Here is a 12,789-nt window from a genome sequence, read left to right as displayed (position 1 = left end):
AACCAATCAGTCTAAAGCTCAAGATTTTGTGATACGAAGACCAGGGGTATAAGATGGTGGGTTTTTTACTTATATTTTTTTCTACCCCTTTGTTTTGGGTCTTCCCTTCCCCCTCCCTTTCCTTTGTTTTCTCTCTCCCACATGGCAGCTGTCTCTCATCCTGCCAGTACACTTCACACCTAATCTGAGCCGTCTTTTGTCTCCACTGACCTATTACCATCTTGTCTGGTTTTGAATACCTCTTAATGTCTCTTTTACTTCTTTTGTTCTATCGCAGCCCTGCCTTCGATCTATTTCATTTCCTTTCCAGTTTTGAAAAAGGGTTTTGACCCGAAACGTCGACTCTAATTTCTCTCCACGGATGTTGCCTGGGCTGCTGAGTTTTTCCAGCATTTTCTGTTGTTATTTCGGATTTCCAGCATCTGCAGTATTTTGCTATCGTAAGATGGTGGGTTCCCTGGTGAAGGGGGCAATCCGGGATCCTGAAGAAGAGACGTCAGGGAAGACAGGTGAAGGAAGCTTCTCCTCCCTTCACGAGGACTGATCTCCCTCCGCAGTCGAGTCACATTCCCTGCTTAAAGGTCGTATTTGTTTATATCTGGGTTTGGGTTATAATAAACTTGAGGAAAAGGGAACGATCCTGTGTTAGTGCTTCTCATTTCTCAGGTGGTGCACATTATATACCTGTGGGGAGAAGTTTCTAAAAGAACAGTTTCGGTGTCAACTTATTGTTTGATTTATGCTCCTGTAAAGTGCCTTAAGTCGGGACGTTTTACTACATTAAAGGCGCTATATAAATGCAAATTGTTGTTGTCGCTGGCTCTAACTGCATCAAGTGTTCTCTCAGAAACTGTCCCTCTGGGAGACCCACGGCCCTGACACATACAGAGAGCGCCCCCTACCTGGGCTGAGCTTATATTACCGGGGAGAACTCAAGAGATGGGCTTGGTCAGGTCACTTGATCACATTTTCACATAAGGAACTGGGACATCCGCGGCACAATCACATCCTTAATATACTGCTCACCTCCTGCTCAATACGTTTGTTGATGTTATGTTTGAACAAATTGCGATACTGATTCTGCTGTTTCCTCCTCCTCAGCAGTGCGCAATAGTCTTGGAAGACATATCGTCAAAACAGTAATGCTCTTTAAAGGGGCACCGCCTTTGGACCAAAAAGGGAGTGAAATTCGACTTCGGTGGTGGCACTGCACGGGCAGTAGTGAATCGGCCGCTTGTTGAACACCCCGTGCAATTTTCCTTTCCATTGACTTCCACCGGGCGTGACTGCGAGTACAAATGGTGCCATCAAACCCCGACCTTAAGATACTGCTTAAAGCCTACCTCTGTGACCAAGCTTCTGGTCACCTGCGGCAAGGGCCTCGCACCCCTCCTGAAATCCGAGGCAGCTTGAGTGCAGCACTGGGCTGGAGGGCAAGGACCCTGCCTCTATTTTAACCCCTGCCCCCGCACCACCGCCCCATTCTCATATGGTGTGGGGGAGGGGAGGATGGGGGTTTATAATCGGCTCTCATAACATCTGATGAATCAGGAGAATACCTGGCATGCCAGATCGCCAACTGTAAACTTTCAAGAGTAAACCTTCTGTGTTTATCTAGCATCCCCTTAAAGCCTCACCAACTCCGTGTGGTAGATAGTTCCACATTCTCATCACTCCCTGAGTAAAAAAGTTGCTCCTGAATTCCTTATTGGATTTATTAGTGACTGTCTTATATTTATGAGCCTCACTAAATCGGGGCCTGTAGTTCAAAGCCAGCCGACAGCGCTTCGAGTGGTCACACTCTGGTACCGCCAGCAGATGGCGGTGCTGCTCCGTGCAAATCCCTTCCTGCCAACACCAGGAAACAGCATACAGGCGTGGACGTAAGAATTACTGGACTCAGAGGCCCTGAAAATCAAGGGATATGGGAATAGTGCGGGAAGGTGGAGTTGAGATGGAAGATCAGCCAGGATCTTATTGAATTTTGGTAGGAAGAATAGGGGAGTCACTTATCGGTTGGAGGGTGTGAGTCTCGGTGGGGTCGAGAAACTAAGGGATCTCGGGGTAGAAATACGCAAATCACTAAAAATTGCGATGCAGGTTAGCAAGACCATAAAAAAAGCAAATCAAACACTAGAGTTTATTTCGAGAGTGATAGAATTGAAAAGTAGGGAAGTTATGCTAAACCTGTATCGAACCTTGTTTAGACCACACTTAGAGTACTGCGTACAGTTCTGGTCGCCATATTATAAAAAGAATATAGAGGCACTGGAGAGGGTGCAGGGAAGATTTACAAGGATGATACCAGAAATGTGAGGGTATAACCTATCAGGTAAGGATGAACAGGCTGGGTCTTTTTTCTCTTGAAAAAAGGCTGAGGGGTGATCTAATAGAGGTCTTTAAAATTATGTAAGGTTTTGATAGAGTGGATACAGAGAGAATGTTTCCACTTGTGGGGAAGAGCATAACTAGAGGCCATCAATATAAGATAGTCACCAAGAAATCCAATAGGGAATTCAGGAGAACTTCTTTACCCAAAGTGTGGTGAGAATGTGGAACTTGTTACCACAGGGAGTGGGTGAAGCGAATAGTATAGATGATGCATTTAAGGGGAGGCTGGACAAACATATGAGGGAGAAGGGAATAGAGGGTTACGCTGATAGATTTAGATGAGGAAAGACGGGAGGAGGCTGGTGTGGAGCATAAACGCCGACATGGACTGGTTAGGCTGAATGGCCTGTTTCTGTGCCGTATATCCTGTGTAATCCTATGTAATCGGCTCAGCTTCTTTCTGTCTTCCCCAAACACTGTACAGAAGACAACGATCAAGAAGGTGTCTCTCCAGGACCAGGCTAGCCATTGCACTTCAGGTGCGCTACAGCCTGCGATGTCCCTAAATGTTTGGACGCTTGACTGGATCATTTAGTGCTAGTGGTGGAGTTAACACTTTCCCCATCTTCAACATAAGATCATGAGGAAGGCCATTCATCCCATTTCACCTCACCCATCCAGAGAACCCGTGTTATCCTCTCATCACAGCTGTTGATATTTTCCGAAGTCATTCCTTTCATTTCTCCCCTCTTGGATATTCCTCCCACCACTCCATCCCTGCCTAAATGCATCACTACTCCTCTGCCTTTCTGCTCTCCCAGTTGATTCCTCTGGTATGGCCTAATTTCTCATACCCTCAAGTTCAAGGGATGCTGACTTGAGTGTATCTGGTGCACATCTGGTTTAGCCATCCATCGCCACATCTGGCTGGACATCAAGGTCTGTCGTGCCTCACTCTCTTCTGCCCAAACTTCCCACTACTCCAGGATCACCAAATGCAGCAAAGATAACCCTCGTCTGCTTAACTCCACTACCAATCATCTCTTTAAACCCCTCTCCCCTGCACCCTCGCCTCCAACAACAAATGTGGAAAGCTCATGAACTTCTTTGTAATGAAGATTGAGACCATCAGTTCCACGGCCTCTGCTGCTTCCTCCCAATCTCTTGCCGACCAAGCCAAACTGCACTGCAGAATTCCCCCCTGCCCTAGCCCTGGACTCGTGTCTTTCTCTAGTTTCTCTCCTCATGCCCTCTCCAAGCTCATCCGTGACGCACCTCATGCTCCTTTTAGCCCTCTAGACTGCTGACCACCAAACTTCCCATCCTGGCCTCCAGACCAGCTGACATTGTGAACGGTTCTCTCCCCTCAGGCACCGTCCCCTCGAGTCAATAGAGAGTGTGGGTCAGGGAGTGCTTGCTGACAGCCCAATGAGGATTCTTATTTCTTCCCCTTCACCCTCGCTCACTCTGTAGCAGGCGGGCACATCTGCCCACCAGCGACAGGCCTCTCGCTGTATTTGCACTGGGACTGTGTGTAGGACCACATCAAGCAGCACCTGGGAGTGCTTGGTGCTGATGCTGGTTGCCCCAAGTGGGAAAGTGCCCATCCCCCGTCACTTAACAGCCTCCAGGCTGATGGGGCATTAAACCTGGGAGAGCTTGACCCGGGGATTGGAGCAGAAAGTAAACCCCATTCCACTGCACTGACGGTCCTCACTGTGAAGCGCACAAACAGGGAGATAAAGGAAGAAAGTATCAAGGGAAGGTCATCGAGGTCAGGTGGCCCATGAACAGGTGCCCCTTCCCTCTGGTATTGGGCCCAAGCCATTGTCCCTCTGCTCTCCGATGATTGAAGAATCTGCCCAATTGAGGGGTTTTAAGATGATTAAAGGATTTGATGGGGTAGATAGGGAGAAACTATCTCCTCTGGTGGGAGAGTCCAGAACAAGGGTCATGACCTTCAAATTAGAGATAGACCGTTCAGGGGTGATGTCAGGAAACACTTCTTCACACAAAGAGTAGTGTCAATCTGGAACTCTCGCCCTCAAAAATTTTCAAACTGAGATTGATAAATTTTTCTTAGTTAAGAGTATTAAGGGTTGCAGAACCAAGGCGGGCAGATGGAGTTAAGATACAGATCAGTCATGATGTAATTGAATGGTAGAACAGGCTCAAGGGGCTGACTGGCCTCCTCCTGTTCCTAATTCTTTCTACTACTTCCCTGACTCAACAATCATCACACCCGGTGTCAGTCCAGTCTACAAGTCAAACATTTATTAAAGGGTGAAAATATAAACAGATTCACGACTAATTGTTATGATGCTGGACACATTTATCACAATTCAGGAGATCATTCTACTTAATTATATTCCAGCACAATGTGTCTGGGTCACAGTAGATTGAGACAGGGACAGAGAGATGGGTAGAGGCACTGAGCTAACTTACAGTGTACACTCTAACAGCAAACACCCGCCGGCAGTACACAGCCGAGGATCAGGGCAACGTGGGCTGCTCGGGCAGTGAGTAACGCTGCTCACCACGGCCGTGACCTCAGAAAACTGCCCCACTGTGTTAACAAGTGAGCAGTGTGAGTGGTTCAGAGCTTGCGCCACTGTTTTCCCTACATGGGTTAAAGATGGGATAGAGTTTTTCGGTGAAAATGTCAGTGAAAGAGTACAGATGAGACATGTCTTCAGCCTCATAAAATGACACCTGTCCTCCCTCATAGTCCAGGTAAACTCCCAGCTTCCGGGGCTTCACTTCCAGATGGGAGGTGACGTCTGGGATTTTCAATGATTTGTACTCAGGAAGCTGGCCGATGACCCAATATCCATTCTCAGGTGAACGTGTGATGTTTTCCTTCCTGTTGACAGACTCTCTGCAGACACCCACAATCCAGTAAGTCTTGTTTCCAAGACCCACCTCCCAGTAGTGTCTCCCTGATGTGAAACTCATTGAGCTCAAAACATAGCAGTAATTTTCAAATCTTTCCGGCTGATCAGGAAGGTCTTGCTCCTTATTCCCGTGCTTCACACTAGTCAGATCCTGGGACAAGATGAGTTGTTTGTTTGCTGTCTCTGGGTCCAGGGTGAGAGACGCTGGGACTGAAACAAAACATGAATGGGAAGCTGTTACTGTAAGAAAACCAGGACTGGATCACAAGAGGTGTACAGACAGTGATGGGCCATCACCACTTTCCTCAGCCCAGGAACTGTGGAGCCCCAGGGACAGGGCGTCTGAAGAGATTTCTCACCTTTGAACCCTCACCGTTCCCTCAGCCCTATTTACACAGCGCAGGTTTTCATCAATTTATTTAAAATAAAGATCTCGCTCCAGGACAAGGCCTCATTGACCAGAAGCTGTAGGATCTCTGTCTCCCTCCCTGAGCCCAGCCTGCTGTATTCTGGCACTTTTGGGACAGGGGTGACGACCTTTCTAATGGCTGAATGGGATTGAAGAGGCGACAGTTCTATTTCCGTCCACACAGCAGCCAATGGGGAGCCTGGAAACATGGTCATTTATTCCATGTGTGGAACCACGGAGCGAAACTTGAGCTCATCCAAAACTCTGCTGCCCGTTTCCTAAATCACACCAAGTCCCGTTCACCCATCACCTCTTGTGCTCGTTGACCTACATTGGCTCCCGGTCCAGCATTGCCTCAAATTTAAAATTCTCATCCTTGTGTTCAAATCCCTCCAAGGCTTCACCCCTCCCTATGTGTAATCTCCTCCAGCCCCGCAACCCTCCGAGATCTCCGCCAGGACAACAGGCAGAGCTCCTTGCTCTTCTTCGAACTAGTGCCATGGGATCATTAACCTCCACCTGAGAAGGTGTAAAGTCTCATCCGAAGGACGGCATCTCCGACAGTGCAGCACTCCCTCAGTTCTTAACTGGAGTGTCAGCCTGGATTTTTGCGCTCAGGACTCTGGGTTTGGACTTGAACCCACAACATTCTAACCAGGGACGAGATGCCACGGCTGACACCTAAATATTCCTACCCGTAACTCCACTCACACATGAAAGGAGTGATACTCGGGCAAAATTCAGCTCCAAATAGCAGAGGATGACTTCAGTTGGCTGAATAAAATGGCTGCTTGTTTTGACCTGTGCCTTAAACGCCCTTGGGGGTTCCCCTGGTCTCCTTGGGAGTTGGCGACCAGAGAACTCCCTCAGAAAATGTGTCTGAGAGTTGTGAGATGTTGAACTTTGACCTGCCCCTTACAAGGGAAATGATGGACCTGAGGAAGAGCCAAAGGTGAGGTCTCCGTAAGCTGGGAGTTCCCAGTCCTTGACCATGGGATGGGACATGATGTAGTCATGGCGGCTGGTACACCGACTGAGGGAAGTGTATCAACCTCCATAAGGGCCCGACCAGTGGCCTGGTAAGCCGATCAGAAGAGTGCCGAGGTCAGGTGATGTCCCTCAGAAGCAGATCCCTCCATACACTGACCATCATTAAATTTAGGTTGTTTAACTTGGTGGGAGAAAAGTACCCAATAATATACAGAGAACGACACCTGGTGTCATCCAATGTATTAAAGGTCATTAGTCACATGGATAACAGTAGGGAGAAGGTGATATACAGAGAATGATACCTGGTGAAATCACTGCTCTCATTTCCCTCCACACCTTGACATATTTGAATAGTCCGCCAAATATATCCACAGGTAGCTCAGCGGAGACAGCTCCAGGATTGTGAACCTCGATCTCACACCTGTAAAAACAGGGCTGGGGATCAGTCCGTGTTCGAGAGAGAGCAGCGATCAGATCACAGAACGGCTTCTTTAAATCTGCTTACCTGGTCAAAAGGGCATCAATATCCTGAGGGGAAAGGAACAGAAGAAACGTTACTGGATCAGATTAAAGAGCTGCTGCTACAAATCTCATGGGGAAATTATAAAGAGAGACCGAATCTGGACACCAAGGAATCAATCAGAAAAGGACTTTTCCTTTTCTTTCGGTGCTGGAGAATGGAAGACTAGGGGGTAAAAACATGCAACCCCCAGGCCAAGACTTTGTTTCCATTAACACTGATATGGAGCACCAAGGAAGATGATGTAAATGTGTATTTTCCAGTTTTGATCCCCAGCGTCAGCACCAAGCGCTCCCAGGGTCACAAACAGCACAGCCAGTGGCAGAGAAAAGCTCTACCTACTCTGCCTCAACAATGCACCTTAACCCCATTCCCAGAAGAGCCCCAACTGCACGCGTGTGAGCATCTCCAGTTCCCACCCCAGCCCTCTCGGAGTCCAATCGCCAGTCAGTGCCACTGTTACGCTGTGTGGAGGAACTGCACTGAGATTTCCTCACCTCATTTCCCATTGGACCCTTAGCAGAAAGAGTAGACGTCCATCCCACCAATCAGATTGAGGCTAAACCAAAGCCCAGAGGTGAAAGGTCAGTATGTTAACCCACTGCCCCCCAAGCCCCCAGTCCCCTGAATGTTGTAGTGTTTCTACTAACCTGATCTCACTGAGGGGACTGGTTTGATCACATTTACCCTTTAGATCAATCCCACTGACAGTTATTTTACTGTCCGTTTAGATTCCCTGAACAAGGAGGAGAGACATTTTGTACCTTGAGGAGCTTTGGGGCTTCTTGTACCTCCAGCCTCGCTTTTAGATCTCTTATCGCTCCTTCAAGAGAAGACATTTCATCGAAGCTGCTCCTTAAATTGTTCTTTATTTTTTCTAGTATTTTATCTGCTTTTATCTCCAGCTCTGCTTTCATCAGCTCTTCCTTCTCAGACAGGAACTTGTGCATCTTTTCAAATTCAGTCTTGATTTCACTTCTCAGACTGTCAACTTGGGCCTGGAACACATTGAATACAGAACGAGACAAGCAGTATTTATAATCCCAGTGTCCCTGGACTCCATATGCTCTCTGTAGGATTAAAGCATTGTATCCAATATGCATCTGTCATATTTCAATGTGTCATGCATGTAAATTCTGTGTCACATTGTACACCATACTGCATGTCACACCGAATGTCACACAGACTTGACAGCATAAACAAATTCATAAAATATACAACAAATAACAAGAACTCACTGCTGACTAAACAATTTAACTAAATTTTGGATACATGGGAGTGAGTTACATGCCGAACATAATCAAGGGATTTAATGGAAGGGTTCAGGTGGTTTATGTATAGAATAATGGATACCCGGGAGTGAGTTACAGGCTGGAATCTAATCGAGAGGTTCAGATGGTTTATATATAGAATAATGGATACCTGGGAGTGAGTTACAGGCTGGAATCTAATCGAGGGGTTCAGATGGTTTATATATAGAATAGTGGATACCCAGGAGTGAGTTACAGGCTGGAATCTAATCGAGGGGTTCAGATGGTTTATGTATAGAATAGTGGATATCTGGGAGTGAGTTACAGGCTGGAATCTAATTGAGATGTTTGGTTGGTTTATATATAGAATAATGGATACCTGGGAGTTGGGTGAGCAGAAAGGGAAAACTGTTGGGGGAGAGGGTCACGACGATACATGGAGTCTTTTCAACGTAGAAAAGGATATTTTCTCAAGATTGATTACAGTCAAATTTTGGGATCGGACAGAGAAAGGAAATAAGACCCTCCTTACATTGTTGCAATAATTAACAATTTACAGACGGTCCCTTACAGTGCAGTTCAGGGAGGAGCTCGCATTGTGCTGGGACAGGCAGCATTTTATTCAATCTCTCTCTCTCTCTCGCAGTGTCAAAAGCTCATTCAGGCAGTCGCAAACACAGGGAACTTTACACAAACCCTCAATGACACTCCCCTACCTTCATCTGTAAGATCCCATCCTCCCCTTCTCTGTTACTTTGAAGAGTGAGATCCATTTGCTTTTGCAGAAACTCCAATGATTTTTCCAATTTTTCCTGAAAGACGAAAAAACCACAATGGGATTTGAAAAGGGAAACATTCCCTCTGTTCCTGACACTCGGTGATCCCAAAGGTGGGAAGGAAATGTAAGAGGAAATCCATAGACTGACGTGGGAGATGAGTCGGAACAGCAGAATTATTGATCAAGGAGATGTTAATCTGAATTACCTTCGTTGATTGGGACAAGATGCTCTTTCAAAGAGCCGGCACAGGCTCGATGGGCCAAATGGCCCTGTCTGTGCTGTATGATTATAAGAGAGAGAAAAGGAGAATAGGATTCCTAAACTCCAACTGTTACACCACAACTAAATGCTTACATGTAAAACTACAATAATTCCAATTCTGACCGCATGTTGACAGTTTTATTGATAGACGGGGACAACTATTCCGGGCCACCTTTAGGAGATATTCGCTGTCTTTATATAAAGTAAATAGGAACTGCCCTTTAACTCTGGCGGTTGGAATCAGCCTCGCCCCCGACCCCTCTCCCTCCTCCCCTACCCCTCTCCCTCCTCCTCATCCCCTCTTTCTCCTCCCCTACCCCTCTCCCTCCTCCCCTGCCCCTCTCCCTCCACCCCTACCCCTCTCCCACCCCTTTCCCTCCTTCCCTACCCCTCTCCCTCCTCCCCTAACCCTCTCCCTCCCTCTCACCCTCCTCCCCTAACCCTCTCCCTCCTCTCCTAACCCTCTCCCTCCTCCCCTGCCCCTCTCCCTCCTCCCCTACCTCCCTCCTCCTCCCCTACCCCTCTCCCTCCTCCCCTAACCCTCTCCCTCCTCCCCTAACCCTCTCCCTCCTCCCCTACCTCTCTCCCTCCTCCTCCCCTACCTCTCTCCCTCCTCCCCTACCCCTCTCCCTCCTCCCCGACCCCTCTCCCTCCTTCCCTGCCCCTCTCCCCTCCCCTACCCCTTTCCCTCCTTCCCTACCCCTCTCCCTCCTTCCCTAACCCTCTCCCTCCCTCTCTCCCTCCTCCCCTAACCCTCTCCCTCCTCTCCTAACCCTCTCCCTCCTCCCCTGCCCCTCTCCCTCCTCCCCTACCTCTCTCCCTCCTTCCCTACCCCTCTCCCTCCTCCCCTGCCCCTCTCCCTCCTCCCCTGCCCCTCTCCCTCCTCCCCTGCCTCTCTCCCTCCTCCTCCCCTACCCCTCTCCCTCCTCCCCTAACCCTCTCCCTCCTCCCCTACCCCTCTCCCTCTACCTCTCTCCCTCCTCCTCCCCTACCCCTCTCCCTCCTCCCCTACCCCTCTCCCTCCTCTACCTCTCTCCCTCCTCCCCTACCCCTCTCCCTCCTCCCCGCCCCCTCTCCCTCCTCCCTGCCCCCTCTCCCTCCTCTCCTACCTCTCTCCCTCCTCCCCACCCCCTCTCCCTCCTCTCCTACCCCTCTCCCTCCTTCCCTGCCCCTCTCCCTCCTCCCCTACCCCTCTCCCTCCTCCCCTACCCCTCTCCCTCCTCAGCAATCCATTTATTCCCTCCAATCCTCCTCCCCTTTCCCACATCTACCTGTGCTGGCAGGGCAGTGATCCAGTACCTGGTATTTCTGGGTGGCCTCCTTTATAGGGATCACATTGTGAGTTTGATGCTCTGAGCTCCAGCAGTCCACACAGATTGCCTTCTGCTCCTCTTCACAGAACATCTTCAGCCTTTCCCCGTGTTCCTCGCAGTAAAACTCCTCCTCCCGCTGTGTGGCCTTCACCTTCAGCAGTCTGAGCTGCTCGGCGATGTTGCCCAGGGTCCGAGCGGGCCTGGTGTTCCTCTGGGCGAAAACCTGCCGACACTCGGGGCAGGAGACATCTCCCGGGACCTTCTCCCAACTCCGAGAGATGCAGGATCTGCAGAAGTGATGCCCACATTCCAGGGACACCGGGTCGGTGAACATCTCCAGGCAGATGGGACAGGTCAGTTCATATGTTAGATCTGCAGACGCCATCTCGGTGCTCGCAGTCTCTCTGCTTCCCTGTCCAGTGCTTTCACTTTCAATTCTCAGTCGGTGCTGAACTTCCTGGCTTTCACTTCACGTGATCAGGGACAAACAGTGTTATGCATTTTGTAATTAGATCAAAATGACAGTGTTTCTTGTGTGTGAACACTTGCCAGATTTTTAAAGCCCAGCTTATAACATTCTTTTTCCGTTACCAATCGGATCATTAAAACCCGCCTCCCCTGCCCCTCCTCCCTCAAGGGGTTCATGGTCTTCTTTGTCACTAAGATTGAGACCATCCGTTCACCTGCCTCTGACACATCCCTCCCTTCCCCTAACCCACCAAGACAAACTCCCCCCTGCCCTCACACTGAACTCACATCTTTCTCTAGTTTCTCTCCTATCGCCCCTCATGCCCTCTCTGAGCTCATCTTGTCAATGAGACTCACCTCATCCTCTCTCGACTCTTTCAAATCACTGTCATCACCCCTCTCCTCAAAAACCCACCCTTGACTCCTCTATCCTTGCAAATTACCGCCCCATCTCCAACCTCCCGTTCGTAACTTGAAAGTGTTGCTGCCTCCCAAATCCGTGCCCATCTTTCCTGCAATTCCCTTTGAACTTCTCCGATCAGGTTTCTGCCTCTCCCGCAGCACTAAAAACTCAAAGAACTCTTTGTTCCTCCAATTCTGGCCTCTTATCCATCCCCAACTCCCTTTGGCTCCACCAATGGCAGCTGTGCCTTCAGCCGTCTCGGCGCTGAGCTCTGGAATTCCCTCTCTACCTCTACCTCTCCCTCCTCCTTTAAGACGCTGCTTAAAGCCGATCTCTTTGACCAGGCCACCTACACTCAGGTCTCTTTCTTTGACTTGTAGGAGTCGGGAATTAAAATCTAGATCAGCAGAGGAATGAATAAGGATTTACTCAGTAGGAAGACGACCAGGTCCTGCTGGCCTCTCCTCAGGTGGTCATTATAGACCTTGCTGAGACTGCAGAAACAGAACGAACATGATAACGGCAAACAAAAACATGTCTAAAAGGGGCCTCATCAGGAATTTAGCTGCAGACTCCCCCATACTGGTCAGGCAGCTTCAAAGCTATGATGAGACAAGGTCTTCAGTCAGCTCCACGTGAGGTGAGAGGGCTTTAACCAATCAGTCTAAAGCTGAAGATTCTGTGATACGAAGACCAGGGGTATAAGATGGTGGGTTCCCTGGTGAAGGGGGCAATCCGGGATCCTGAAGAAGAGACGTCAGGGAAGACAGGTGAAGGAAGCTTCTCCTCCCTTCACGAGGACGGATCTCCCTCCGCGGTCGAGTCACATTCCCTGCTAAAAGGTGGTATTTGTTTATATCTGGGTTTGGGTTATAATAAACTTGAGGAAAAGGGAACAATCATGTGTTAATGCTTCTCATTTCTCAGGTGGTGCACATTATATACCTGTGGGGAGAAGTATCTAAAAGAATAGTTTCGGTGTCAACTTTTTTGTTTGATTTACGCTCCTGTAAAGCTCCTTAAGTTGGGACGTTTTACTACATTAAAGGCGCTATATAAATGTAAATTGTTGTTGTCGCTGGCTCTAACTGCATCAAGTGTTCTGCCACAAACTGTCCCTCTGGGAGACCCACGGCCCTGACACATACAGAGAGCGCCCCCTACCTGGGCT

General features: G+C 48.9%; 1 protein-coding gene across 1 annotated transcript; it reads right to left on the bottom strand.

Annotated features, from left to right (window-relative positions):
• Positions 1-4,590: 4,590 nt before the first annotated feature.
• LOC147095806 (zinc-binding protein A33-like) lies at positions 4,591-11,282 on the bottom strand. Its single transcript, XM_085974811.1, has 6 exons — positions 10,734-11,282; positions 9,111-9,206; positions 7,909-8,142; positions 7,130-7,152; positions 6,927-7,045; positions 4,591-5,435 (listed from the first exon to the last, which is right to left on the bottom strand). Exons 1-6 carry the CDS (start codon positions 11,130-11,132, stop codon positions 4,903-4,905), a joined length of 1,404 nt encoding a protein of 467 aa, XP_085830937.1. The 5' UTR covers positions 11,133-11,282; the 3' UTR covers positions 4,591-4,902.
• Positions 11,283-12,789: the final 1,507 nt, after the last annotated feature.

This window comes from Somniosus microcephalus, unplaced genomic scaffold (genome assembly GCF_052327205.1).
Source record: "Somniosus microcephalus isolate GS21.2 unplaced genomic scaffold, FLI_Smic_1.0 unresolved_chr1, whole genome shotgun sequence".
NCBI classification, from domain to species: domain Eukaryota; kingdom Metazoa; phylum Chordata; class Chondrichthyes; order Squaliformes; family Somniosidae; genus Somniosus; species Somniosus microcephalus.
Note: the sequence above shows the minus strand (reverse complement) of the source record. Positions and strands in the feature narration are given on the sequence as shown.

Bases quoted from the DNA above. Each gene is read 5' to 3' on its own strand.
- LOC147095806 (XM_085974811.1), bottom strand. From the start codon at position 11,132: ATGGCGTCTGCAGATCTAACATATGAACTGACCTGTCCCATCTGCCTG. The intron at 9,207-10,733 runs GTACTGGATCAC...TTCGTCTTTCAG, and splicing joins AGGCCACCCAGAAATACCAG to GAAAAATTGGAAAAATCATT. The intron at 7,153-7,908 runs GTACAAAATGTC...CTTTCCCCTCAG, and splicing joins AAGCCCCAAAGCTCCTCAAG to GATATTGATGCCCTTTTGAC.